Source organism: Spermophilus citellus (genome assembly GCF_964194105.1).
Source record: "Spermophilus citellus genome assembly, chromosome: 17".
Taxonomy (NCBI): Eukaryota; Metazoa; Chordata; class Mammalia; order Rodentia; family Sciuridae; genus Spermophilus; species Spermophilus citellus.
In genome coordinates this window covers 77,258,301-77,285,545 of record NC_138199.1, presented here as the reverse complement: position 1 = coordinate 77,285,545, position 27,245 = coordinate 77,258,301, and the positions used below count along the sequence as shown (strand labels likewise).

General features: G+C 60.2%; 1 protein-coding gene across 9 annotated transcripts; it reads left to right on the top strand.

Moving 5' to 3' along the window:
• The first annotated feature begins 1,790 nt into the window (after positions 1-1,790).
• On the top strand, positions 1,791-25,676 carry CEP131 (centrosomal protein 131). 9 transcript variants are annotated; one of them, XM_081270343.1, is made up of 26 exons: positions 1,792-1,987; positions 3,802-3,994; positions 10,090-10,184; positions 11,995-12,109; positions 12,311-12,432; positions 13,027-13,140; positions 14,051-14,209; positions 15,858-15,975; positions 16,296-16,424; positions 16,586-16,745; positions 17,117-17,211; positions 17,753-17,920; positions 18,239-18,412; positions 19,082-19,207; positions 19,396-19,521; positions 20,299-20,415; positions 20,996-21,098; positions 21,698-21,899; positions 22,898-23,005; positions 23,118-23,235; positions 23,341-23,415; positions 24,017-24,159; positions 24,281-24,458; positions 24,535-24,698; positions 25,284-25,344; positions 25,420-25,676. In XM_081270343.1, exons 2-26 carry the CDS (start codon positions 3,809-3,811, stop codon positions 25,492-25,494), a joined length of 3,231 nt encoding a protein of 1,076 aa, XP_081126469.1. In that variant the 5' UTR covers positions 1,792-1,987; positions 3,802-3,808; the 3' UTR covers positions 25,495-25,676. The 9 variants fall into 9 exon arrangements, 8 of the variants coding, with proteins under 8 accessions (XP_081126470.1, XP_081126469.1, XP_081126472.1 ...); XM_081270345.1 differs by having other exon boundaries at positions 1,793-1,987; positions 16,308-16,424; XM_081270346.1 differs by having other exon boundaries at positions 1,792-1,968; positions 3,922-3,994; positions 23,118-23,415.
• The last annotated feature ends 1,569 nt before the right edge of the window (positions 25,677-27,245 follow it).

The window sequence follows — 27,245 nt, the reverse complement described above, 5'->3', positions numbered from 1 at the left end:
TTGAGCACTGCTGCCAGGAGCAGAGAGCCAGCCATCCCACACCAGGGGGAGAACCACGCCCAAGGCTACACCATGACCTTGAAGCCGTTCGACCATAGGACCTGAGGGCGGGGAGGGTTTGGCAGTGAGGAGGTCTAGTTCTAAGTCAGCTTTTCATCACCGTGACAAATACCCAAGAATAACAACTTCTGTTGTAGCTCAGTTTCAGAGCTCTCCACCCATGGCTGGCTGGCTACAGTGTGTTGGGCCTGAGTAGAGGGAGGAGATGGAGGAGAGGGAGTGGGAGAGAGGGAGCAGGAGCCCCAGCAAAAAGTACCCTTGCAGGGCACACACCCAGTGACATACAGCCTTGCTACAGCCCAGTAGTCTACTAAGCACCCATCAGTGTGAGCTCTGACCTCCTGATCCCGTCACCCCCTGAAGGCCCACCTCAGGACACTGCAGCACTGAGGACCACACCTTCAGCACACCAGCTTGGAGGACATTCCGATCCACCCCAAACACACACACACACCCCCGTGTGGGTGGAAGAGTGTTTTGCACCTGGGTTGCAGAGGTGGTTGCACAACTCACACTGCCAACACCGTGAATTTTACTATGTATAAACCAACTCTTCTATTTTATTTACTTATTTACTGCAGTCCTGGGGAATGAACCCAGGCAAACAACCACTGAGCTACATTCACAGCCCTTTTTGGTTTTTATTTTGAGACACGGCCTCATTAAGTTTTCCAGGCTAGCCTTTAACTTGTAATACTCTTCCCTCAGCTTCCTGAGTCCCCGGGATTACAAGCCTGCACCATTATTGCTCCCAGCTTCAAACCTCTTTTCTTTTTTTCTTTTTTTTAAATTTTGAGACAGGGTCTCTCTAAATTGCTCAGGGCCTTGCTAAGATGCTGAGGCTGGCCTCTATTTGCAATCTTCTTGCCTCAGCCTCCCCAGCATCTGGAATTACAGGCATGGTCTACATGCCCCGTTCAAACCTTTTTTAAAAGAATAAAATAATAAAGGTGTTTAAGGGGAAAAAAAGGTGGGGGTGGAGGTTATAGCTCAGTGGTAGAACGCTTGCCTAGCATGTGTGAGGGTTCGATTCTCAGCACCGCCTATAAATAAAATAAAGGTTCATCGACCACAACAACAACAATAAAAAATATATATACCTGTAATCCCAGCGGCTAGGGAGGCGGAGGCAGGAGTTCAAAGCCAGCCTCCGCAATTTAGCGAGGCGCTAACTCAGTGAGACCCTGTCTCTAAATAAAATACAACATAGGGCTGGGATGGGGCTCAGTGGGCAAGTGCCCCTGAGTTCAGTCCCTGGTACCAAAAAAAAATTATATATATATATATTAATATAAAAGGTATATGGAGAGGCCAGCACTATGTTGTTACTGTAACACAACTTTTGTTGAAGAGGGCATCCGATCTGTATGTCCAGGGTTCCCTGGGCAGAGTCAGGAGAGCCAGAGCGGGGCGAGGGCTCTGACCACGCCGCACCGGGACGCACTCCCGGCCTAACGCGCGCCTTGGGTGCACCAGGGACTGAGCCGGGTCAGGGGTGGGATCTAGAGGCGCGTTGGTTCCGACCGCTCCGCCCACGCGTTGGCCCCGCCCCAGAAGCTCCGCCCTCTTCCGGCCTCATCCAATCGGCAGCCCGCCGCCGTCGCGGGCCCCCAGCTCTCCGCCGCTCCTCCCACGCGGAACCTCCCGAAGGACAGCCCAGTGGTCCAATAAGGTCCCGAGAATTCCAAAGCGGGAGGACAGAAGACCAATCCGAAAGCGACGCTGGCAGGAAAGGCGGGCCGGGTGACGGGCAGGGGAGGCGGTGCCCGAGTGGTTGCTAGCCGCGGCCCCTCGCCCGCCCTCACGGCGCTTCATTGTCACCCGCCCGGGGGCATCGCTGGGGACCGCGGGGCGCCAGGTCGCCCGCCCGAGTCCGCGGGCCCCGCGCCCCAGGCCCAGCTCGCGCAGGTGAGGGGTGTCCGCGCAGGTGAGTCTCGCCCTGCAGGTGAGACGGGGCTGGTGCCCCCGGGCGGCCCTCTCCCGCCCTCCCCAGAGGGCGACGTGGAGTACGGCCGGGGGTCTCAGGACCCCGCCTGATGCCCAGGGGAACCGGGGAGACCGGAGCGGCCCGGGGAGAAGCGGAGGACGCCGCACTGCGTTAGGGCCCTACCCCTGCGCGTCCCCGCGTCCCCCCCCCCACGCGGGGCCAGGCGGGACGCTGGACCTGACCCCTCAGGCCCCGCGAGGAACACCTTTCCTCCCGGGGTGCGGTTGGCCTCCCAGGCCTCCCTTCGTCCTGCCGGAGGTTTCCATGGAGAGGCTGTGTTTACCCCGGGAGCCTCGCTGGCTGCACGTGTGGCTGGGACAGCAGGGTCCGCTGTGTCCAGCTGGGCGTGGCCAGTGCTGAGGCGAGGGGGGGTGTTAAATTTCACCGGCCAGCAGGAAACGCAGAGCTGAGGCCACTGACCAGGCCAGTGGCAGGTCTGCCGCTAGAAAACGGGGGACCGGCTCCCAGACCCGGGCTGGCCAACTGTGGGGTAGCACCCAGGCAGCACTGACCCACGATAGCTCTGTGCCCTTGGCACACCGGATGCAGTGACAGGGACTGTGATCACATGTAACATTTGGGTCCTCATTCCCTCAGCACTCACCACTTGAGCCCTTTCTGTGTGTCAGGTACTGTGGCTACAAGGTTCCTGTCCTCTCAAGGGAGTCACCCAACTCAGAAAACAATCGTGTGGTGTTTGAAGAGGAAGCAGGATATGGGAAAGAAGAGGGTTGGGGTGGTAGACAAGGTCAGGTAGGCAGAGGGGCCAGCAGGTGCAGAGATGCTGGCATGGGCCAGCTGAGCGTGAGAGGGGGTGGGGGTGTGTGTCAGGGAGCAGGGTCAGATCTGGGGTGTTTGATTCTCTGTGCCTGGAAAACTGTTTCCACCAGGATATAATGCCAGCTGGGAGTGTTCTGAAACTCAGGTGCCCAGTCAGGACAGCAGGGGGCCGGCAGGTGGAGGGGCTGTTACAGTTGTCCAGGACAAGGAGTCTCTGACACATCCAGGGTTGAGATGTGGAAGGAGCCAAGAGGCCAGAGGTGGTTCCCAGGCAAGAGGGTGGATGGGAAAGAGAAGCTGGGGCTGAGCCCTGGGGGCTTGCAACTCAGAGGAGACTAAGAGCAGCCTACATGAAAAGGGGTGGCAGGGCGCCCCGAAAGCACAGGAGCAGCTGCCTCATCCAAGAGTTCAGGGAGTGCCCAGGGGCTCTGAGGGGGTCTTGGCTAGAACTCGGGGACCCTGAGCTTCTTGTCCTAGGACTTTCAAGACCAGATCCTGCTGGAGTAACTTTGGTTGTTGAGTGCACACCCTATGCTAGCTTCAGGTCACACCTTGTGGTGCCCACGCAGAGGCACTTCTAAAATTCCCATTTCACTGAAGAAAGTGGCTCAGACAAGTGGAGTGCCTTGCTCAGGATCATGGTGCTGGTAGTAAATGGTAGAGCTCTGCCACTTACTACCAGCACCATGATCTTGAGCAAGGCACTCCACTTGTCTGAGCCACTTTCTTGCAGTAATATGCTGCCCACCTGCCTATCACCCGGAGGCACCTGCTCAGCCCTGTACTGGCATGGGGTTTAGAACAACCCCCTCATATTCCTGTTGAGGGGCTCACCTGCCAGTGAGGAGGGTGGCAGGTTCCTGGAGGGTTTGGTGGCAGGTGGACCCAGGTGTTCTGAGCTGGCAAGGCTCTGCTGCACATGGTGTTTGCAGTTTTTTCGGGTGTCTCACTATATCTCTTGTTTCCCTCTTAAGGTCTGTCATGTCCACCATGAAAGGCTCACGGGCCACTAGTGGTACCCCTGAGGGCAGCCCGGAAGGTGTGGACCTGAGTCTGACTGGCCTCCCCCTGCCCATGTCCCGGCGTCCTAGCAGTGCCTCTACAGCCAAACCCGTCACCCGCTCCATCTCTGTGGCCACAGGCGGCACAATGAGGAGGAGGGCTCTGGTGAGTGCAGCATGGGGCCCTGGGTCCTGTTGTCATGGGTGGCATCTGGCCCCAGGGCAGTTCTGTGCCGTTCTTGACCATTTCCAAGCAGGCATGGTCCAGGCCGTGCACACCTGGGAGCTGACCCACAGGAGGACACAGTGGCCAACTGGCCTGAGGCAGAGCCCACATCCTAGCACCAGGCCCTGTCCCTCCTGCTCTGCTGCCCTTGGATTTGCTTGGAATCTTAATCAACAAGGTTGACCTGTGGGGAGGGTGCCACGCTCCTGTGACCCCGGAGAACCCTGGATGGGCTCCAGAGTGCTGGGCAGGGGTGCTCCTTCTGCCACCTGTGCTGGGGCAGGGAATGAGGCTGTCACCCACACATCAGGGTGGCTGAGGGGCTAGGATTTGGTCTCAGGGCAGTGCCCCACAGAGGGGCCTGGGAGCTTGGCTTAGATGCCCAGACCATCTGGGGCTCAGACAGTCTAGTCCTGGTGGGGATCCTGGCAGGGTAGAGAGTAGCCTCATGGGTTGGGGTGGTGGTTCCCCTGTGGATAAAAGCCTTGCTCCAGCTGGGCGGGTGGCCACGCCTGTAATCCCAGTGGCTCAGGAGGCTGAGGCAGGGGGATCATGAGTTCAGAGCCAGCCCTAGAAACTTAGTGAGGCCCTCAGCAACTTAGTGAAACCCTGTCTCTAAATAAAATATAAAGGCTGGGGATGTAGCTCAGTGGTTAAGTGCCCTTGGGTTCTTCCCGCCCTTCTCCCTAAAAAGGTCACTCCGGCTTTCATGAAAGCCAAGTTCTGAGGTGAGGACAACAGTCTAGTAGAGGACCTTCCATCCAAACAAGTTCCCAAAGCCCAGGACCCTTGTGATGGGGACCTGGGACGTTCTACCAGGGCACTCGTGGTGGCCACAGGTTTAAGATACAGTGTGCTGCTTCAGCGGAGTGATGGCCAACTTGGGTTAGTGTGTCACTGATACCTGCTGCCCTCTGCAGCTCCACCTTGCTCCGGAGTCACTGGACTCTGCCTCCTGTCCAGCTCCATCCCACTGCCCCAGGAGGCCTAGAAGGGGGTGTGGGGCGGGGCTGATGTGGTGACACACTGTGGCCCAGTGGTGTGGAGTTGCTGGCTTGCTAGTGCCCAGCTGTGGTTGGCTGCACCTGTGGCTGGCCTGGGCACCTACCACCCTCTCCCACCTCTCCACTTGAGGGCATTCTGTTCCTGAAGCTGGGTTTAAAGACAAGGCCAGCACGGGTCCTGTCCAGGCATCTTCCCAGCTACCCCATTGCCTGCCCCCGTGTTGAGGGTGGAGCTTGCGAGTCCTCTCCGTGGCAGAGTGTCCAGCTGTTTCCTACATTTATGATCGTAGCTTGCTCCCTGGTATCCCTGGCAGGGGTCAGATGTGGGTGAAAGCCACCACCCAGCGAGGAGTGGCTCTGGTAGTGCCTGTCCTCTTGGCCACCTTGCTGCCACAGGTGTCTTGGGGTTTGTGGGGAGCACTTGCAGGCCATGGCTCCATGCCTGACATGGGGTTGATGACTCTCTTTCTCCTGTTCTCTGTGGGGCTGGAGTAGCCCCTGGCTGGGGGCCATTTTGCTGACCATCCGCCTGGTATTTCCATATCACCTTTGTCTCCAAAGACTTCCCTCTCTCCAGGGCCCTCTGTCCCGCAATTGTCCGGGACATGAGCTGTAGTCACTGGTGGTCTTGTGGCTCAGGTGACGTCAGTGCCAGACCACCCTGCAGTTGGAGGGAGGGGCTCCTGGCTTGTGACTTTGTGTACCTTCCGAGCACACCCTTTCCACCTTGGCGCCTTTAGTGAGCACAAGACCCTCCTCCCTTCTTGACATCAGCCTCAGCAAGGAGGTGGGAAACCGCTGCCAGGAAGACCCAGGACAGACGAAGCTGTCCATATCCGTCACCTGGTGCCTCCGTGCTGCCGCTTTGTTTGATTGTTTTAAAATTCTACCTATGGGACTGGGGCTGTAGCTCAGTGGTAGAGTGCTTGCCTAGTATGTGTGAGGCCCCAGGTTCGATGCTAAGCACCTCACAAAGATAAATAAAATAAAGGTATTGTGTCCATCTACAACTAAAAAATACATATTTAAAAAAATTCTGTGTGTGCTATTCTGAATGGTCACATGCACACGGTTTAAAATGCAGAGACACCAGAAGGGGGCCCATCAAGCAGCAGACCTGCCTGTCACCTCCCCGGGCAACATGTCAGGGTGGCTGTGTGGTGCTGCGGGTCTTGCTGCTCCAGTAAACAGACACATGTGGGCCCGCGCGCGGGCTGTGTCTTGTAGAACCCCGAGTGGCTGTGCGCAGCCGTTGCTCTCTCTAACAGCAGGGCAGAAGGTCCTCTTGTGGGTGGCTGCAGGTCGACCGGCAGCAAACAGTGCCACCGCGAGTGTCTTCGGGCCTGTGTTTGCCAATACATACATGATCTTGTAGAATAAATCTTAAAGGTGGAACCACTGGGTCAGAGCACGTGGTATTGGTATTGCCAAGTGCTCCCGACTAGGTGTGGCTCAGTGGGGGCCCTGGGTGCTGCCAAAAGAAGCTCATTGTCCCCATTTACACTCACCTCACCGCAAGGAGAGTGCCACTGATGGATGGTGACACACAACATGCCCACAGCTGTTGGTCTTCACTAATTTGGTATGCACAGAAAGAGAACTGATGGTGCTGTTTTTTAGCAGTTGTAGGGAAGTTTATTTAACTTATCATTAAGGTCTATATTTGTAGCTTTGCTTCATTTAGATAAGCACATTAGGAAAAAAATGTAAATTACATACTATAAAAGTGTACTTTTAATGGAACATGGTTTTAACGGGACATGGATATGTAAGTTTAGTGTTTTATTACATTGTTAGAAAATTGTATTAGAAAGATGCAGCCAGGTGCCGTGGTGGCGCCTGTAATCCCAGCAGCTCAGGAGGTTGAGGCAGGAGGATCAAGAGTTCAAGGCCAGCCTCAGCAATTTAGTGAGGCTCTAACCAATTCAATGAGACCCTGTCTCTAAATAAAACACAAGAAGGGGCTGGGGATCTGGCTCAGTGGTTGAGTGCCCCTGAGTTCAATTCTCGATATCAAAAAAAATACAATGTTATTTTTGTTTATTTTGCAATCAGTATGCCATCTTTTACTACATGGCTTTGAATCTTGTTCAATCCATTAAGTTTCAAAGAATAATTTATTACATGCCTTAATAAAACATAAATATTTTCAAATTCAAATAGATGTCTGGCAATGAGAAAAGTTTACCTGAGAATTCACACGTTAGAAATAATGAGGTGCCACAAGAACTCAATCACATGTGTGGAGTGGGTGGCAGGGCCAGCCTTTACTTCTGCTGAAGGGCTTCCGGGGAGCTAGGCTAACAGGCCGCTGCATGTACCTGGATCCTGACGTAGCTGCCCTTCACTCTGCTTGAAGGAGCTTGGGGGTCACGGTCTGCGTGATTGACTGATTCTAGAATCAGGGCAGCAGAGGGGAAGGGCTGGGTTGGTCCACTACAGGCCGAGGGCCAGGTTCTGTGCTGGACATAGCCTCTCACGGCGCACTTTGCCCCTTGTTCCTTCCCCCGAGCTGCCAGCGTGGCAGTCCACATCTGTGTCTGCGGCGTCAGAGGCATTGATTTCCCTGTGTGAAATCGGGTGAGCATGAGCTGCAAGCTGCATCCTTACAGCTTCAGATGGAAACCAAGACTATCCACACGAGCTGTGGGTCGTGTTCTTGCAGCACTAGTGTGGGATGTTGGCCCAGGCCATGACCTTGTCAATGGCTGAAGCCCACAATTGTCACATGCCCAATATTTGCCTGACATCTTTTTTTGAGGGGAGGGGTACAGGGGATTGAACTCAGGGGTACTTGCCCAGTGAGCCACATCCCAGCCCTATTTTGTATTTTATTTAGAGACAGAGTCTCACTGAGTTGCTTAGTGCCTCGCTGTTGCTGAGGCTGGCTCAGCCTCCTGAGCCGCTGGGATGACAGTGTCTGGCCTGACGTCTTTATTTTGCCCCAGGATCCCACATGGCATTGGGCCCCCTCGGTCCCCTATGGCCGAGGCTCAGCCCCTCCTCCATGACTTGAGGTGGTCTGCGGGACGTTCTCATGGGTAGGCAGGTTTGGAGGACCACAGAGCTGACGGCCCTTTCATGGCATGAGGTTCCCTTTCTTACTTGCTCTCTGGAGGGCTCTTACCCATGTGGCCCACGCTTGGGGACCCGTGGGCCCTGCTCCAGTCAGAATGTCTCCACAGGTTCTTTGGGTTTGTGACCAGTGGCTTCTCACTGTGCCTCACGGTGAGAAGGCTCCGCAGCGCGTGCTGCTCTTGTACCCCCTGCTTGCTGATTTGCCGGCTGCAGCCTTGGCCCCGGGAGTCTTGTGCTCACCTTTTGGTTTTGAGCACTTGCTTTCTTCCTTTCTGGCCCAACAAACTGCTCCGGCCTCATCTTGTGTGTTCTGCTTTGCCCGGCTCCATGCAGAGGTGCGGTGGGCACACACTGGCCCACCTCAGCCTCCAGCCCCTCCAGGTGGAGTGGCACTATGTGGCCCACGCCCCCATCCCACCTCACCTTCTGGGTGTTGTTGAAATCCCCTCTGTAAACCGCACTGTTGGACATGAGGCTGGCCCAGGGTCCCAGGTGAACTGGCATTTTGATCAGGTAGGAAATTCTGGGGACTTCGAGGTCACCCCCGAGACGCTGAGGGCAGAGTCTGGGGCTTGCTTTGGTGAGGCGCAGGCCTCCATGGCCCCTCTCTCTGAGCAGGTGCGGCCCACCTCAGCCAGCCTACCTGAGGAGGCGGGGGGTGCCCTCTGCCCATGTCTGATAGGCACAGTGCCAGGGCCAGGCAGACATTCCTGGGTCTGCCCAGAAGAGCAGTGGCCTCTCTGGGTCCATTGCCCCAGTTTCAGCCGTCGCTCCGCTCCCTTCACAGGGTCCTGGGTGCTGGGTGCACGCTTGGTGCCCTTGCCACCGCCCTGTCCTCTGCTTTCCCAGTGCCTGGCCTGGGCCCCTAGTGTGGTCCAGCTGGGACCGCCACAGGAGCAGCATTGGGCACATCACTGACCTGCCAGACTTGGCAGCTGCCTCTGGAACCGACCCTGACAGCCGTGAGGGTCGCCGCCCACAGCCTGGGGGGAGTGTGCGTCCTCTGCAGGGAAGGTAGTCAGAGCCCTGAGTCTCTGCTGTGGCCGCTCCAGCCGCTGTCCGTTGCTTCAGAAAGCGACTGCAAGCCAGGGGAGACGCCAGGGAGAATCATCTGCCTGAGGCTTCCCGCATGTGACGGGTCCCTTGGTTTTGTTTTTTATCTTCTGTGTGTGTGGGGGTGTTTTTAGCTTAAGGATTCGGATTTTAAAACCTGAAATTCTGTGTCTGTTTTCCGGTCTGGGGGCTCACTGTTGGGGTGGACCCCCGTTGGCGTCAGGTTGAATCTCACTGGTGATGTGAGCAGTGTGTGGGGTGGGGAGGGTCCCCCGCTGTTTCTCACTCAGGACTTTCCCCCAAAGTGCTTGATTTGGAAGATCTTAAGCCTGCGGAAGGCAGCCCCGGGCCCAGCCTTGTTCCACTGAGCCCTTCCCCACCTGCCTCAAGCCCGTCACTGCCTCTCCCAGGGAGCGAGGCCCAGCAGTGGCCCAGAGGCCACCCACGGTGCCTCCCTCAGCCTGGCCTCAGGGTTCCACATGCCCTCGCGGCCTGCGGCACTCTCCTCCCCAACAGCCTCCTGCCCGGGGACTGTGCAGACTGCCCTCTGACCCAGACTCCCTGAGGGCTCGCTGCCCACCGGTGCCCCCATCTCCTCTCTCACCCCACGGCAACCCAGAGCTGCCTGACTGTGCTCCCGACAGGAGACGGCTCACCGCCAGCCTGCTGCCTGGCCACGACCCTCCCCACCTGTGCAGGAAGTCCAGGCTCTAGGAGGTCGGCCCTGCCCAGCCCCCACACTGCCCCGTCCTGCCTACCTGCTCCTGGGCCACTTATGTCCCAGTCCGTCCCTAAACCCAGCATGCCTTTCATCTGTCCCTCCAGGGCTTGCCTGTGCTGAGCAGGCTGACAAGGGTCGGAGACTTCGGCCATTGAGTGGCTTTCTCTCCCTCTTCGCAGGAAGCCACAGGGCCTGGGGGTTCCCGGGCCATCAACAACCTTCGAAGATCTAACAGCACCACACAGGTCAACCAGCCGTGGACCAGCTGCCCCAGGTAACCCCAGCCCATCGGGTGGCCTCATCACCCCAGCTTCTTCCAGAGCCCTCTGGTAGCCCAGCCCCCAGGTAGCCCCTGTCCTCTCCTGCCTCAGCCCTTTGTCAGCTCCATCTGTGCCCCTTTAAGGCCTGGGGCCTGGGGTGAGCTCCATGCATGTCCACCTCTAGCCATGGGCTGGGTGGGGAGGCCACCAACAGGCAGACAGTCTTGTCTCATTGGCAGGGACCCTGCAGGCAGGGTACTCCAGGCAGATCTCCCACCTGCGTCCTCTGCTTCTGTTGCTGGGCTTGGTGGCAGGTGGTGGGACCCTCACAGGCCTGCGCCCCACAAGTCTTTGTCCCAGCCTCTTCCACCTTCCCCTGGGGTCAGGCCTGGGTGCAGAGGCACCGGCACCTGGCACTTCCCTGTCCTCCTGGTGAGCCTGTGCCATCTCCACCAGTTAAACAGCTGCTGCCCTGCTGGCTCCACTCCAGTGGGAGGGGATGCCCAGTGCCAGCAGGGGACCCAGCCTGCAGCCAGCAGACCCTCAGGACAAGGGCCTAGGCTGACACCTCCTCCCACACGTCTTGTCTGCAAGAGGGCAGATGCCAGCTAGGGCTGCAGATGTGTAGACTGATAAGTTCTGGGCCAGCCCAGGGGTCACCTCCCCTGAGGAACAGGACAGTGCTGCCCCTCCCAGGATCGGAGACCTCAGGGGTTGGCATTGTGTGTCCACCAGAGGCAACTTCAGAGCCCAGGACTGTGGCGCAGAGCAGCTGGGATACTGGCTGCACGTTTTATTTCTTCTTCTTTTCTTTTTATTTATTTTTTTGGTGCTGGGGATTGAACCCAGGGCCTCCTGCATGCTGGACAAGTGCTCTGTCACTGAGCCACACCCAGCCCATAGTGAACCTTAGTACACTTAGTTGCACCGCCATCGCCATGGTCGTGTTTTCTCCCTAGAGAAAGCCCCGTGGCCCTTGATGGTCACTTCCCTCCCTCCCACCTGCTGGCCACCAACCTGCGTGCTGTGGGTTTGCCTGCTCTGGACATTTCCTGCAGCTGGAGTCACAGTGTGTGGCCTTTGGTGTCGGGCTTTTTCCTGGAGCTCAGTGTGTTCGAGGGCCATCTGTGCCATGGCAATGGTCCGTGGATGACCACTGCTGCCTACCTCATAGTGGATTGATTTATCACCGGCTGGGCACAGTGGCATGTGCCTGTGATCCCAGCAACTCAGGAGGTTGAGGCAGGAGGACTCAAGTTCAAGTCAGCCTGGGCAACTTAGCAAGGCCCTAAGCAACTTAGGAAGACCCCAATTCAAAAGCAAAGAGTGCTGGGGATGAAACTCAGTGGTTAGCGTCCCTGGGTTCAATCTCTGGTACAATAATAATAACAACAACAATAATAATACAATACTGTGTGGACAGACCACGTTTCCATCAGGGCAGCTCTGTTGGGGCAGCTGTGGCTCTGGCCCCTGATAGGTTTGGACCTTGGGGCAGGTATGTCCTAGGCCACATGGGGGCCCTGTAGACCCCTCTGAGCTGCAGGCCTGTGTGGCTTCCTGACCACAGGAGGAGAGCGGTAGCAGTGGCTGGTCACATATCGAAGACCCTTGGTCCTCAGAAATCTAAGCTCAGTGTGGCTAATGGACGGGTTCTTGGGCCTTCTTCCCCAGGCCCCAGCCCGAGCCCGCTGGTCAGGGCGAAGGAGCTCTCACTGGCAGCACAGCCCCCTCTGTCCTCTTGTGAGATGTGGCCCTGTCTTCCTGGGGCTGGCCACCTGGCTGGCTGACCTTGTCCTCATGTGCCATCCTCTTGTGAACCAGGCCTGCGGAGCCCACTGACTTCCTGGCGCTGTTCGAGGGAGATCCTGGTAGGAGAGGGAGGCTGGCCAGCCTGCCCAAGCCATACAGTGGGAAGGGAGCCACCTGGAACGTCCTGGTGAGGCGGGCTGTGGCGGCGTGGGTCTTAGTCCTGCCACAGGACTGCCATCTGCTCCTTGTGTCCTTTTGCCTTTGTCTTGGTCAGCAGGCTGTGATCCTTACACCCTGGGCACTTGGGCACCTCCATTTGTGGTTGTGGCAATGTTGGGAGGGCAAGGGCCCTGGGGTAGGGCCTCGAGGGTGTCCTGTGTGCCCCTAGGACGATCAGCCCAGGGGCTTTGGCTCGCCGGCCAGTGCCCAGAGTCCCAGCACCTTCAACTCCCCAGGGGGCCCACGGAGGCGGGAGTGTGCCCTGGCACCCAGCTTCACAGCCAATAACAGGTACCACCTCTGCAGTGTTGGTAGCGGGATCTGGCTCCTTTGGAATGAATGGCTTTCTTGCTCAAGGGCAAAGGCTGCAAGGTGGGGTTGGGGGCGCTGTTGACCACTGCTTAAACAGGGGCTTGTGCTTGTCCCGCAGGCTGTAGCCGCCATGTCCCGCGGGGAGCTCCTGCCCCTCCAGGGTTCCCTGGAGGTTGGACTTGGAGGCTCCGTGTGTGTCTCTGGTGGTGGGGACCATATGGCCTTCAGGCCCAAAGTGGCCTGCCTTGTCAGGGATGCAGTGTTCACTCTAAGGTCACACTCTGGGGACCTGAAGGACCAGAGCACGTCCCAGGCCATGGTCAGGGTGGTAGGAGGGTGCGGAGAAGCCCCGGGGGGAAGCAGCCGGCCAGCCCCAGCCTCGGCCTCCTGGGGCCTGGGGACACAGCTGTCTCCCTGAGAGACAGGAAGGGCTTCTCCACTAGGTGCAGGACATGGGGCCCTGGAGACTCCTGACGGTGCCACAGCAAGCCCTGGCAGCCCCTCAACACCCGTACCCATGCTGGCGGTCCCAGCCGCCTGCCCCCACACCCATGCACCCTCCCTCTCTGGCAGGAGCAGCAAGGGAGCCGTGGGCAACTGCGTCACCAGCATGGTGCACAACCACTACGCCCCCGTGGAGAGGGCGCCCCCACTCAAGAGCTCCAACCAGACAGCCCCCGCTCTCAAGTAAGGCTGGCACCGGCCCAGGAGGCACCAGGCCCGGGGTCTGCTCAGCAGGGCATGCGGTGCACGTGAGGGCAGTGGACCGAGCAGCAGGTCCCTCACCCTCAGTGCTGTCACCCAGTCCCATCCAGGGCCAGGCCCACTTCCCAGGGACTCACACCGGGCGGGGGCCCTCCTGAGGAAGCTGCTGGCCATGTCCAGAACTGAAAGGGTGTCGCCGTGGGGTGACTGAAAGAAGCAGAGGAGCCCCCTGCGCTGCTTTGCTGAGTTGGTGGCTCTCCAGCTTTCCTGAGCCACCTAGCTATGCTGCTGCTTCTAAGAGCTTCTTACTTTTGTAAATATAAAGAATATCTGGCCCAATGGTACATGCCTGTAATCCCAGATGCCTATAATCTCAGCTACTTTGGAGGCTGAGGCAAGAGGATCACAGGTTTGAGGCCAGCCTGGGCAATTTATGGAGACCCTAAGCAATTTAGTAAGACCTTGTCTGTATAATAAAAAATAGAAGACTGGGGCTGGGGTTGTGGCTCAAAGGTGGAGCGCTTGCCTAGCATGTGTGAGGCACTGGGTTCAATCCTGGGCACCACATAAAAATAAATAAATAACATAAAGTTGTGTCCAACTACAACTAAAAAAAATACTTAAAAAAAAAAAACCAGAAGCCTGGATGTGGCCCGGTGATACAATACCCCTGAGTTCAATCCCAATACCACTTAAAAAATGAACGTGACGCCCATTTACTTGGGCACGGGCTGATGGGTCTGTCCTAGTACAGGTGTCCCCAGGGACTGGCCAAGTAGAGGAGGAGGGCAAGCTTCTTGCCGTGCCCAGACCTCCTGCTGCGGCTGGGGCTCCTCTGGCGCCTGGGCAGAGCGCTCCTGGGGCAGTGAGACGGGGTTTCTCTTCCGATTAGCAACATCATCAAGGCAGCCACCAACGAGGGCAGTGAGGGTAGCAGCTTCCGGAAGCCCCACAAGAACTTCAGCACTGACTGTGTGGCCCGGGGCCCCGCTGGGGGGACCACCACCAACCTACTCAGGCGGAAGGAGGTGACGGAGGAGGAGGCCGAGAGGTGAGGCTTGGGGGGAGCAGGGGCAAGGGCCTAGGGGCTTTAGGGAGCAGGGGCAAGGGCCTGGGGGCTTTAGGGAGCAGAGGTAAGGGCCTGGGGGTTGGGGGAACAGGGGCAAGGGCCTGGGGGTTGTGGGGAGCAGAGGTAAGGGCCTGGAGGGTTGGGGGAGCAGGGGCAAGGGCCTGGGGTCCGAGGACTCCAGTGAGAATCTTATTCAGTAGTTATTTAAATGGCAAGTGACAGACACATGTGGTGTGGCTCATCTGCATAAAATGCCAAGAAGAGGCAGATCCTTAGCGGCATGAAGGGAGCAATGGCTGCCAGGATTGGGCAGAAGCTGGAGACACAGGGTGGCCGTTGCTCTTTGAGGCAGTGGGAACATTCTAGAACAGGATTATGTTGATGGGGATTGTGCTGGTAGTTGCAGACTCTGTAAATTTGCTTAAAATCATGAAATTGTGTGCTGAAAATGGGCAGGTTTTAATAATGTGACAGTTATTCTCAGTAAAGTTGTTTATTAAAAGAACTTTATGGGGCTGGGTGAGGTGCTGCACACCTGTAATCCGAGCAGCTCAGGAGGCTGAGGCAGGAGGATCACAAGTTTAAGGCCAGCCTCAGCAATTTAGCAAGGCTATAAGCAACTTAGCGAGACCCTGTCTCAAAAATAAAAAGGGTTGGGGATGTGGCTTGGTGGTTAAACACCCCTCGGTTTAATCCTCAATACAAAAAAAAAAAAAGTTAAGGGAAAGAAGATACAAGACTGAGAAGAGCAAGAAACCCTGTGGGGCTGTACACTTGAAGCCGCCCTTGGGGGCTGCGGGGTGGGTGTGGTGGAGCCTCTGCCTCAGGATAGTGGCCCTGGCCTCCCCACTTAGCAGCTAGACAGCATCTGCAGACACCTCCACCTGGCCTCGGCCTCCACCCAGCCCGCCTGCCCTGCTGCAGCTGCTCAAAGCCTCTGCGGTGCCCTTGGTGGGCGGGACTCACCGAGTCAGGGCCCTGGTGGCAGATGAGTTGTGCCCTGCGCTCTCTGTTAGTGTCTTTGCTGAGAGGGTCTGCGCTTGGTCCTAAGGGTCAGGGTCAGCGTTTTCACTTGGTCAGCTGTATTGAGTGTGATCTCGAGTGGTAAAAGGCTTCCCATGGACAGATGCACATGTGGTGTCTGTGGATACAGTGCACCACCACCAGACGGCTCCAGCACCACGGTCCCTGGAGTCCTGTCTGTCCACCCTCAGGCCCCTGCCCAACAGTCCGGCTGTTGTGGCATGCCCTAGACAGAGCCCCTCCTCTGTGCCCGGCACTAGTGCAGGTGGTTGCTCCTTGCTGCTGAGCAGCGTCCTGTCACCTGTCACCTGTGCTTGCTCTGAAGACAGTGAAGCATGTTTGGATTGCTTCCAGTTGGTACCTTTCGTGCACAGACTACCCAGGTCTGTGGACAGACGGCACCTGCTCTCCTGGTGACCTGGGACGTCGCATTTGGGTGTTGGGGAGATGAGCCAGGAGGGCTGGTCCTACCAGGTTTCAGTCGGTGGCAAGGGCTGTGTGCAGCCACCAGCTTGCTCTGCCTGGCTGGGCCTCCAGTCTGCAGGTTCTTGCAGGGCCTTGGGGGCACTGGACCCCCTCTCAGCCCTGAAGCCTGCTCTCTGGGCAGGTTTATCCACCAGGTGAACCAGGCTGCCGTCACCATCCAGCGCTGGTACCGCCACCAGGTACAGCGCCGCAAAGCAGGAATTACAGACCTGGGGCACTTGCAGTCGACCACACAGGAGGTCAGTGTGGGCACAGCCACCCCAGGGTCCCCCTGGGCGGGTGCAGAAGCCCGAAGTCTGAACTGTGCATAGGCAGTTTCTGGGACCAGTAGAACGGAGACCTGGAACCACACAGGTCACACCTCTGTGGCCCACATTGTCCCCATGAGGACCATGGTCAGGCCTGAGTGTCCTGCTAGTCCCAGGAGGCCTCTGCATGGGCACCTGACGCCGAGGCACAGTGTTGACTCCCCTGCTGAGCACTCTCGGGGTTGGGGGCTCGCCCTTCATGGGGCAGAGGGGGGGTTCAGGGTCATGGGGGCTTGCCTCACCCTCCCCAGCTCTTCTGTCAGGGGCAGCAGCAGCAGCTGGGCAGTGGCAACCTCCTGGACCTGCACCGGCAGAAGGAGGCGGCCAGGAAGAAGGCCCGAGAGGAGAAGGCTCGCCAGGCCAGGCAGGCGGCCATTCAGGTGCCCTTCAGCCCCCGGAGGCCAGGAAGAGCCCAGCCCCAGCCCCAGCTCCAGCACTGCTGCCTGGGTCCTCAGGCTGTGGACATGGAGCCCCAGGGCAGCTGGGCTGTGGGAGGCAAGGGGCTGGCCTCGGGGCTGCTCAGAGATACTTCCCCTGGCAGGAGCTGCGGCAGAAACGAGCCCGGCAGTCAGGCAAGGCTGAGCACGGGCTGCCCAAGGGGAGCCCAGAAACCAGAGCACCGGGGCAGCCTCGGCCCTCCCAGGAGCCGCCCCTGACACCAGGCAGTGACGCCCGCCAGCCCCTCAAGGCCAACAACACTGGTGAGTGACCTGAAGGCCTAGGATAGGAAGGAGGTATGGCCTTTGCTGTCATGCCCTGGCCCTCATACTGTGGCCAGGTGGGCAGCTTCTACCCACAGCCTGGGCCATGGTAACTCCCACACCACCTCTGCTCCTGACCAGCTCACCTGTTTGGTTGGACTTGAGGTGCTCAGTCCTTGACAGCTGGTCCTGGACACAGGACCCACGGAGCATCGAGGCCTAGAGCCAGAGGTTACACCAGCTCCCCAACCTCAGTCCCTGGAAGCCAGGGTCCCCCGATGCCTCTGCTCTGGGTCGTACCTGCCTCCCCCTTACCTGGCTCCTTCCCAGGCTCTTCCAGGTTCAGGAACCTGCTGTGTTCTGTTGGGCAGGCACCACCGTCCACCCCACAGGCCCCAGGAACCCCTGCCTACCTGCCTCTGACTCATCCTCAGAGCACCAGCTGTCTCCGGAGGACAAGCCACAGGTCTGGGCACAGCCCACCCTTCCCTCCGTTCTGGACTTTAGTTTTGAGGGGCATGTCCATGCCAGGAGTGGCCTGGGCTGACCTTTTCCCCGACCCTCCTCAGCCGGGTTCCCCTGAAAGGCTTCCCAGGGCTCCTGTTCTGATGCAGAGTGGCAGGTTGGGGGGCCCTGGCTGGGTGGAGTCTCAGAACTGCTCTGGAACCCTGTAAGGTTTTCACACTGGGCCTGGGTAGGGCCTTGTATCCCTGTCCACAGAAGATGAGCTTGAAGGTCAGAGGTGTCAGGGGACAGCGAGGCCACCAGGCTGCTCAGTGATGTAGCTGAATGGCCGAGCCTGTCTGTCTATTCTCCTGGGGGAGGGTTGCCACTGGTGGAGATGCCTTCAACCTGTAGGGTGGGCTTGAGGAGCCACAGGACATGGGCAGCAGAGGCCCCACCCAGCACCACTGGGGTCCGCGTTGGGCACGAGTACTCTCTTGGGCACCAGAGGCCTTGGTGGCTGCGTCCCCCCTGCCTGTCTACTGTAAGGCATCCTGTCCCAGGACATGGCCAGTGAGGACGTGGAGATGGTGGGCCCCACCAGGAGCAGGGTCAAGTCCAGGGAAACCCTAGACGAGCTGCTGGACACGCTGAGGCTGCTGGAGGAGGATCCCGAACCACTGTCCCATCCCAGGGTCTATCACAAGGACAGATATGCTTGGATGGATGAGGTGACTCAGCCACACGATCCCTCACCCCAGCCCGTGCTGCCACCATCCTCACAGGCCCAGAGGCCAGGGAAAGCAGGGTGCCCCAGCTCCTGGCTGCAGTTGAGACCCTAACAAGCCAGCTGGATCTCACTGACCCACTCTCCCCTCCTGTGCAGGGACCCTGAGGTGGGATACAGGAGAACCTCTGGGTGGGCGACACCCAGCTGCCTCCCGCCTCCCACTCTTACTGCCTCTGCTCCCCCAGCAAAGCACCCAGCCCTGGGGACCCCGAGTGCTCGGGCCGCCCCAGCAGCACCCAATGCTGGCCCCACCCCACAGGACAGCGCCAGCTCCCTGACGGCTGACAACCTGGAGAGGTGGGGGAAACGCGGTGCACCCTGCAGCACCCCTGAAGAGGGGGCGCTGCTGTCTGAGGCGAAGCTGCAGGGCGTCAGGAGCTTCCTGGACGAGATGGAGAGGTCGGGCCAGGGCCAGCCCACCATGCAGCAGGAGGTGGGCACCTGTCAGGCCCCTGCGGCAGCCCAGCCCACTCTGCTCTGGGGGTCGCACCTGCCTCCCCCTTACCTGAGGCCACCAGGCTGCTCAGCGATGTGGCTGAATGGCCCAGGCGGGGAACTGGCGGGGCCGACTGTCCCATGCGGATTCCTCTCTGGGTGAGCCTCTCGAGCATCCTCCCCACGCCTTGCTCAGGGAGCTGTCCTGGCACCCTGGGCCCTGGTGTCCCCTGGTGTCCCTTGGTGAACACCAGTGGCCAGGCCGAGGGGAGTGGTGGCAAATAGCAGGAAGGTCAGAAGTGACTGTGACCCAGGCACTTCCTTCTTCCCAAGGCACTCTGTGCCTTCCGCATGGCCACCAGTGGCCAGCCCTGGGTCTCTGGCTGGACTGGTGCCAGAGTGCTCTTTAGTGGCTGTGTAGGGACCAAGGTCACAGCCCTCATTCCCCTGTACCCAACAATAGAAGCCTTCTGGGGGAGCTCTCCCACCACCCCTCAGATGCCTGCACCTTGCTGCTCCTTCCCCTGAGGGTGGAGTGGAGGGGACATGGAGGTCCCCTGGAACATGGGCAGGCAGGACACCTTGCACATCCCTGCCGCCTCCTGGTCATCCACCCAGTGAGCAGTGGGTGGTGGCCCACCTGCCTGACACTTGGCCACGTCTGCAGGGGCTGGCACCAGACGTGGGGCGGGGGCACCCAGAGCTGGCATCCGAGGGGCGCGTGTCTGTGATGCGGCTGAAGCTGGAGCTGGAGGAGCAGAAGCAGGCTGTGGTGTTGCTGCAGAGGGCACTGGTGAGGCCCTTAGCATGTCACCCAGGGCTGCCAGCTTGGCCACAGGCCCCCATAGCACCTCGCTGAGAGCCCTGGGCACTGGCTTCTTCCCAAGGCACTCTGTGCCTTCCACACGGCCACCAGTGCCCAGCCCTGGGTCTCTGGCTAGACTGGTGCCAGAACCTCCTTCCTGCCCACACCCCCCACAGGCACAGCAACGTGACCTCACGGTCCGGCGGGTCAAAGAGACAGAAAAGGAGCTGAGGCGGCAGCTTCGGCAACAGAAAGAGCACTATGAGGCCACCATCCAGCGGCACCTGTCCTTCATTGACCAGGTGATGCCCTCCCAGGGGACCAGGAAGATGGATGAGGCCAGAGGGTCAGAATCAGGCTTACAGAGCAAGGGGCTGGCCGCAGGTGGAGCTGGCCTGAGGTCCACATAGCCCGCTGTGTCCTGCCCAGTGTGGTGGGCTGCCGGGACAGCGGGCAGAGCATAACCAGGCGTCCCTTGGAGGAGCCAGGCAGTTCCAGAGCTAGCTTACTGCTGGCCCAACAGGGAAGTGTCCTAGACAAAGTTCAAAATTTTCTGTGCCATGCCTGGGCCATCAGATCTCTGGAGGGCCACCCTGGTCTGTTGGGGCTTCTGGGACAGCCAGAGTACCCCCAGTGAGAGCAGCAGAAGCTTCCGGGTTGCCCCTCAGCCACTATCCCTGGCCAGATCTGGAGAGACCTCTAGGCCTGGGGTTGGAAAGATGGTGGTCGCTACTGGGTGGTTGACATCAGTGTGCCCAAGTCGAGAGTCGGGCTCTCAGTGAGGCTGGTGTGGTTCCAGGAGGCTTCGTGGACACCCCTTGGCAGCAGCCTGCGGGCCCTCCTGCAGGCAAGGTGCCACCCTCATCCTAGGAGGGTCCTCAGCGAGGCTGGTTGGTGTGGTCCCCACTGGGGCTTCTCTGACATCCACCATGTCCTCCAGGTCAAGTACCCAGAGGGACAGCCGCCCCGTGTCCACATGCATACACGGTCCTGTATGGACAGGGTGGCTCTGGGAGACAGGCCTCCTGCTGGGTGGGGACCTTAGTGCAGAGCCTTACCCCCGCCCCCCCGCCTCACAGCTGATCGAAGACAAGAAGGTCCTGAATGAGAAGTGTGAGGCAGTGGTGGCCGAGCTGAAGCAGGGCGACCAGCGGTGTCGAGAGCGCATGGCCCAGATGCAGGAGCAGCACGAGCTGGTGAGCAGCCTGGGGGCCTGGCCGAGCTGCCCCGCGGGCAGCGGACCCCAGAGCGGGGCAGGGTTGGAGGAGGGTCTCCGTAGTCGGGGGCCCTGAGGATGTGGTCCAGACAGGAGGCTGTTCCTCGCACCAAGCTGCGTCTTCCCCGGCTGCTGCCATGTTTCCACCCAGATCCAGACATGGTGCCGGCCTGGCCCTTCCCATGGGCAGTGGCCCTGGACTCAGGAGGCCAGGCCCAGCCTGGGTGCCCAAGAAGCTCAGACCCAGGACCGCTCCTGGCGTCTTCCTGCTTGGCTGCCAGGAGTGAGAGGCCGCCTCAGCCGCCTCAGTGGGCTTCCCATCTGGATGCCAAGTCCCTGAGCCCACCCCAGACCAGAGCCCAGATTCTGAGTGGGGGTGGCACCAGCATTGCCAGAGGCCCCTGGAGTCCATGGTGACAGCCAGCGTTGAGGACCGCCGGCCACAGGGGAGAGCAGGGCCTCTGCAGTTGGAAGGCTGCTGCCCTGCTCAGGACACAGGTGTGCAGAGGGGACAGATGTCATCTGCATCTTCTTTCCACTTCCCACGTCCTTGTTTTTAGGAGATCAAGAAACTCAAAGAACTAATGAGTGCAACAGAGAAAGTCCGCAGGGAGAAGTGGATCAACGAGAAAACCAAGAAGATCAAGGAGATCACTGTCAGAGGTGGGCCACTCCAGCACCGATTTGGGTGCTCTTGAAGGGAAGAGTGGCTGCAGTCCCCAACAGGAGGGACTCACACCAGACCTCCCAGAGCAGGCACAGTGTTGGGGCAGCCGCCCTGGGGTGGAAGGGGCAGGCCCACACCAGTGGGCCACCAGAGACTAGAGCTCGGGCAGCACCCACCTCCTCTGGGGTGGGCTTGGAGAAGTCAGGTTAGTGGGCCACCAACAGGAGGCCACACTGTGGGAAGCAGCAGGGAGCGGGAGGCTGGGAGGCGGGCTCCAGGGTGCTGTCGGAGGGAGCCCAGGCCCTCAGGTGGCTCGTGGGGCTCTCCTGGCCTGGCTCTTGACCCAGAACCCTTGCTCCAAGGTTCTGGACACCCATGCTAAGAGACCTGATGGTTAGGGCAGGTGGGCACATGCCCAGGCTGGACAGGCCCTGTAGTCCCCTTCAGCTGCTACAGAGTGACTGCCCCAGGAGCAGGGACCAGAGGCAGCACTGCCCCTTCCCTGCAGCACTTCAGGCACAACTGCACTCTGAGGTTGGCGCCCTGGATGGGTGGTGTGGGCGGGGACTCCCTGCAGCTGCTGTCCTGCCCCCAGGCCTGGAGCCCGAGATCCAGAAGCTCATCGCCAAACACAAGCAAGAGCTGAGGCGGCTCCGGGGCCTGCATGAGGCCGAGCTGCTGCAGCGGGACGAGCAGGCCGCCCAGCGCTACCTGCGCCAAGCCGAGGACCTGCGGGAGCACCTGGAGCGGGAGAAGGAGGCACTGGGCCAGCAGGAGCGTGAGCGAGCCCAGCGGCGGTGGGCATTTGCACATCCTGGCTGCCCAGGCCAGGGGGCCCGGGTGGGGTGGGGCCATGCCCAGACCCTCATCCGAAGCAGGGCATTTCCTCTCTAAACCCTGAGGGTATGTCCTGAAGGCCTGGGTCTGGGGGTCTTGGGAGGGGGAGTGGCCCAGGGTCTTGGTGCAGCTGCCCAGGAGGGCACAGGAAACTGTGGCCCCAGAATAGCAGTCCTGCCCATCTCAGCACCGGCCAGTAGCTCCTTTGTGCTTGCGGGTGCAGTCCCTGCACCAGCCAGCACGTCCCTCCCGTGAAGCTAGGGTTGTGACTTAGGAGGTGTGCAGACCCCCACAGCTGGCCCAGAACTTTCAGCCCCAGACGGGTGACTCCAAGGCCCCTCTGGTGCCCAGAGCAGCCTCTTGCCCTCATCTCCTTGGCCCTGTGGGGGTGGGGGTGTCAGTGGTCAGAGGTGTGACCAGGCTGGGTGGGCCCTCAGACCCTAAAGACCTGATGGCTGGGGGTCATGCTGGCGATGGCCAGTATATGCAAGCAGCTCCTTTTGTATGGCTGGCCCTTCCAAAACACAGCTGGCCAGACCCACAGCCCTGTCTCAGGTCCGGTGAGGACACAGGCCTACAGCAGCCTGCTCCCACCATGGACCCTGCCCCTGGCCCCCCACACAGGAAGCAGAGCTGGCAGGAAGAGGCCCTCCTCACCTGCGGGGCCAAGCAGGATGCGGTCGGTGAGGACAGACAGGAATAGGAGATAGTAGGTGGCTGAGCCATGAGGCCATTTCACAAGCCACCACAGGGGCCTCAGCTCAGAGTCATGGTGGACTTGTGGCCTGGCTTTGCTGACCTGGGCAGTGGCTTTGACAGGCATCAAGTATCACTGGAAGGATGCTCTGAGGACTGATGTTTGTGGCCTGTGGCTGCCCCTGCCCTGCCGCACGAGTGTCCTGGGACCTGTCCTGGGACCACGCGGCCTGCCAGGTGAGCCAGCCTCGCCCTCCCGCAGGTTTGAGCAGCACCTGGAGCAGGAACAGCGTGCCCTGGAACAGCAGCGGCGGCGGCTGTACAGCGAGGTGGCCGAGGAAAGGGAGCGCCTGAGCCAGCAGGCAGCCAGGTGCCGACAGGGGCTGCTGACCCTCCTCACAGTGACCCCTCACCCACCCAGAGACTGCTCACGTGGTGACCCTCAGTGCCCTTTGCCCACTGACCCCTGGCCTGGCTTGCAGGCAGCGGGCAGAGCTGGAGGAGCTGAGACAGCAGCTAGAGGACAGCAGCTCAGCGCTGACCCGAGCCCTGAGGACTGAGTTCGAGAAGGGTCAAGAGGAGCAGGAGCGTCGGCACCAGGTCCCCTCCCCCGTGCCGAGCCTGGCATCCAGTAGGGCAGGGGCCTGGGCTAGGCTCTGGGCGGACAGGGCTGGCTGGTGGCTCTCATGCCCTGTTCCCCTCCAGGTGGAGCTGAAGGCTCTGAAGGACCAGCTGGAGGTGGAGAGGCAGGCATGGACGGCCAGCTGTGCCAAGAAAGAGGTGGGAGGGCAGGGCAGCTCCAGGCCTCCGGGGCTCTTCCAGTGTTGCACAGGGCTCCTGGGGCTCTCCTTCCTCGACTTGCAGGCTGCTCTCTGCCATCCTGTGGCCACAGGAGAGCCAGGAGTTGGCAGCAAGAGGACAAGGCCTGGTCAGGGCATCTTGTCCTCCATGCCTGGCAGCTGCCAGCCCATGCCCCTCGGTCAACTGCTTGCCCGCCTGTGGGGGCCGCCCTCCTTGGCCTCTGGTGTTTCCTTTTGGGAATTTCCAATAGCTTCCAGGAACTGGCCCCATTTACACTCTCACAGACCCACTTAGCAATATGGCAAGTTCCTTCTTTGTCCCCAGCCTGTCTGGTGGCAGAGTGGTTTCCAGTCATCTTTGGCTATGGGTCTCCAAGGAGAGGACTCACATGTTGGCGGCCTTATCCAAGGGCCTCCAGCACCTGGGGAACTAGGGCAGGGCAAGCCCTCTCTGCCCGATGAATGTGTCCGTGCCCCTGTGGTTCAAAGAAGGGAGCCCCCGGGAGCCTGCCCTGTGCCCCTCCACCTCCCTTGTCCTGCACCCTCCCAGTGGTTCCCAAGCCAGCTGCCTGGCCCCGCAGGAAGCGTGGCAGCTGAACCGGGAACGTGAGCTCAAGGAGGAAATCCGGAAAGACCGCGACCAGGAGATCGAGCTGGTTATCCACCGGCTGGAGGCTGACATGACCCTGGCCAAGGAGGAGAGTGAGAGGGCCATGGAGAGCCGGTGAGGCCTCCAGCGCGGGAGCCAGCCAGGGGCTGGTGCTGGGCTGCTCTGGCCGCTGGGGTGAGGGAGGGCAGGAGCTTGTCCCGGCCACTCTGCCAGCTGCACCCTGCCCACCCACCAGCATCAAGCGTGTGCGGGACCAGTATGAGGCTGAGCTCTCGGAGCTGGAGCAGTCCCAGCGGAAGCTTCAGGATCGGTGCTCGGAGCTGAGGGGGCGCCTTGGGGAGGCCGCGGGGGAGGAGGAGCGCCTGCAGGCCCTGTTGCGGCAGAGGGAGAAGGAGCTGGATGACCTGCGGGCAGTGAGTGACCCCCGCCCCTCCCAGGTCCAGAGCCCACCACTGTGGGAGCCCTGTTCACCACCTTCCCTGCCTCCAGGTCAACTCAGAGCTGTCCAGGGAGCGAGGCAGCTTGGTCGAGGTGGTCCGCCAGGAGTTTGCTGACCGGCTGGCGGCCTCTGAGGAGGAGAACCAGCGGGTCAAGGCCGAGCTGGCTGAGCTGCAGGCCCGCCAGCAACTGGAGCTGGATGAGGTGCACCAGAGGTGGGTAGCCAGGTTGCAGGGGCCGGAGGCAGAGGGCAGGGCAGCATGCAGCACCCCCCCAGCACCCCCCCCTGCAGGCCGCCTGTGGGCAGGGGCTGGCACGTGGTCCAGGTCCGAGTCCGGGAAGCCTGGACCAGTACCCCAGTGGCACTGAGTCCTGGGGCATCTGGTGCCTGGCCTCACCAGGAGCACCTAAGCAGGTTGCCTCAAGCTGGGGCTCAGAGTGTGCTTCTCCAGGGGGCACCCCAGGGCCTCCTGAGGGCTGGAGGCCTGGGTGGGGCAGCTGATGCACAGAGAGGGGAAGCTGCAGGGGCAACAGTGAGCCCTCAGGGACCTCATGGTCCTCCTGCCACCTGCCCACACTTGCCATGGCCCTGAGGGGTGGGTATGGGAAGTTCACGCTTGACCTGGCACAGCCCCCCAGCCCGTGCTGCTCCAGGGCTCTCTGGGTTCTGACCCCCACGAAGGCAGCTTCTCTGGGCCCAGGCCAGCCTTGGAGCTGTGGCCAGTGGGCTGGGCAGGCTGGCTGCCCCTGAAGGCTGGCTGAGGGGGGGCTGTGCAGAATCCCACTGTGTGCCTCTGCAGGGTGAAGACAGCCCTCGCCAGGAAGGAGAAGGCTGTGAGCAGCCTCCGGAGACAGCATGAGGTGGGTCCCAGGGTCCCTATGCTGGTCCTGCCTGAGGTTGGGGCAGCCCACGCCTGACTCTGGTGCCCGTCACAGGCTGCCATGAAGCGGGCTGATCATCTGGAGGAGCTGCTGGAGCAGCACAGCCGGCCGCCCCTGAGTGCCAAGTGATGCCACCTGCAGGACGGAGGCAGGCCGGAGACAGGAGGGATGCGATAAGGAGTCCCGCTGCCTTGCCGGGCCCTGGGGCGCATGCTGGCCGAGGTGCGGCCTGCTGCCCTGCTCATGAGCCCTGTGCAGGACACCCAGTCTGTGGCTGTGTTTTTCACAGTAAAAGAGGTGGTTTTTTTAGAGTCCTGTGTCCCCTGCCTGATGTTTCTCTCCTGGGCTGGGGGACACCCCAGAGCTCAGGCCTGGCTCCAGCCCTCTCCTGCCTCCCCATCTCCCTCCTCTGGGCTGTTCAGACGGACCAGGAAATGGCAGGTGGCTAGCAGCCCTTCTGCTCTCAACGCCCCTGCCACCCCCATGTGTTCTCTGCCTGTCCCTGTGGCCCTGAGACTCGGCTCCAGTGCCCAACTTGGAGAATGGCCCTCTGTCCCCGCCTGGCCCATAGGAGGCTCCACGCAGTCTGTGGGTGCCTGAAGCCCCTGGGCTGCTGTTGTGTCCCCCATGACTGGAAAGACTCCAGGGGAGCAGGTGGCCCTCCTAGGAGACCGCCCCCTACTGAGGCATGACTGCTGGGAGCCCTCTGGAAACGGGGACTGGACAGGTACCCCGAGGAGGGTGGGCACCGCCAGATCCTCCCTCTGCAGCCTCTGCACTTGGCACTTTAGCTCAGAATCTGCTAGTGCCCTTCACCTTGCGGGTTGTTGGCACAGACAGGTGGAGGCTGCAGCCCTCGTGGACAGGAGAGTCCTGGAGCACTTGCAGGGAGATAAGGGTCTACTCAGCAGGCGTGTTGTCCTGGATCAGGCTTCTGTGTTGGGAAGCTGCCCAGCAGCCCCAGGGGGCCATCACCCCGGGCCTCTCTCCTCGCCTGCAGGTGATGTGCAGACCCCAGGAGGCTTCCTGTGCATGTGGTTCTGCTGCTGTGTCTGGGACGGCTCTGAGGGTCTCCCCCCATGAGGGCCTGAGCTCCTCCTACTGCAGGTTGTGGACCAGAGGTCAGGGCAGGGGCAGCAGGATGTCACCCTGCCCTGTACCACCTTGCACCCGAGTCACCATGCTGTTCAATGCTGGACATAAGCCATGTCTGCTCTTTGTCTAGCCCCCTCCCAGAGAAGAACTCAACTGGTCCCTGGTCTCAGGCTAGACCAGGAGGCTGTCGATGGCTCCCCTACATGGCAGAGGGTGAAGGCTGCTGGGCCTCTCTGCTCACCATCTGCAGGACAGGGCTGCTGACCAGAAGGAGAAGCCCCAGCCTTTGGGTGAGGCTGGGGAAATGCCCTTGACCAGGACACAACTGGAGGCAGATATGAATTTGGGAGAGAGTGCATGTGGTCAGGAAGGCCTGACTCCTGGAGAGTGAGGGTGGACAGGGCTCAGAGGGGAGTCCGTAGCCCTTGGGTCCCTCTAGCAACCTGTAGCACTCAGGAGTTCCACAGGAAGTTTCCTGGGGTCTCAGGGGCAGCTGTGCTCTGGGGGCATCTGTTAGTCCTCAGCCTCCTGCCTGGGCCTTCCACCTCCTCCTCCTGCAGGTTGTGGACCAGAGGTCAGGGCAGGGGCAGCAGGATGTCACCCAGCAGGACGTAATCCTGTGGAGCTCCTGTGGGAAGGGAGGATCTGACCATGGGGGGTCCCTAAAGTGGTAGGGTGCCTGACTGTAGAGTGGGTAGGATCAGGTCTGGTCCCTGGGTGAGGAGGAGAGCTCCCACAGCAGGAGGTCAGGTTTTAGATGTTCTCTATTTTATTTTTGGTGCTGG

Coding starts and splice junctions, on each gene's coding strand:
- CEP131 (XM_081270341.1), top strand. CDS start 3,809: ATGTCCACCATGAAAGGCTCACGGGCCACTAGTGGTACCCCTGAGGGC. Junction 21,099..21,697: donor CAAGGAGATCACTGTCAGAG/GTGGGCCACTCC, acceptor TCCTGCCCCCAG/GCCTGGAGCCCGAGATCCAG. Junction 24,699..25,283: donor CTGGATGAGGTGCACCAGAG/GTGGGTAGCCAG, acceptor GTGCCTCTGCAG/GGTGAAGACAGCCCTCGCCA.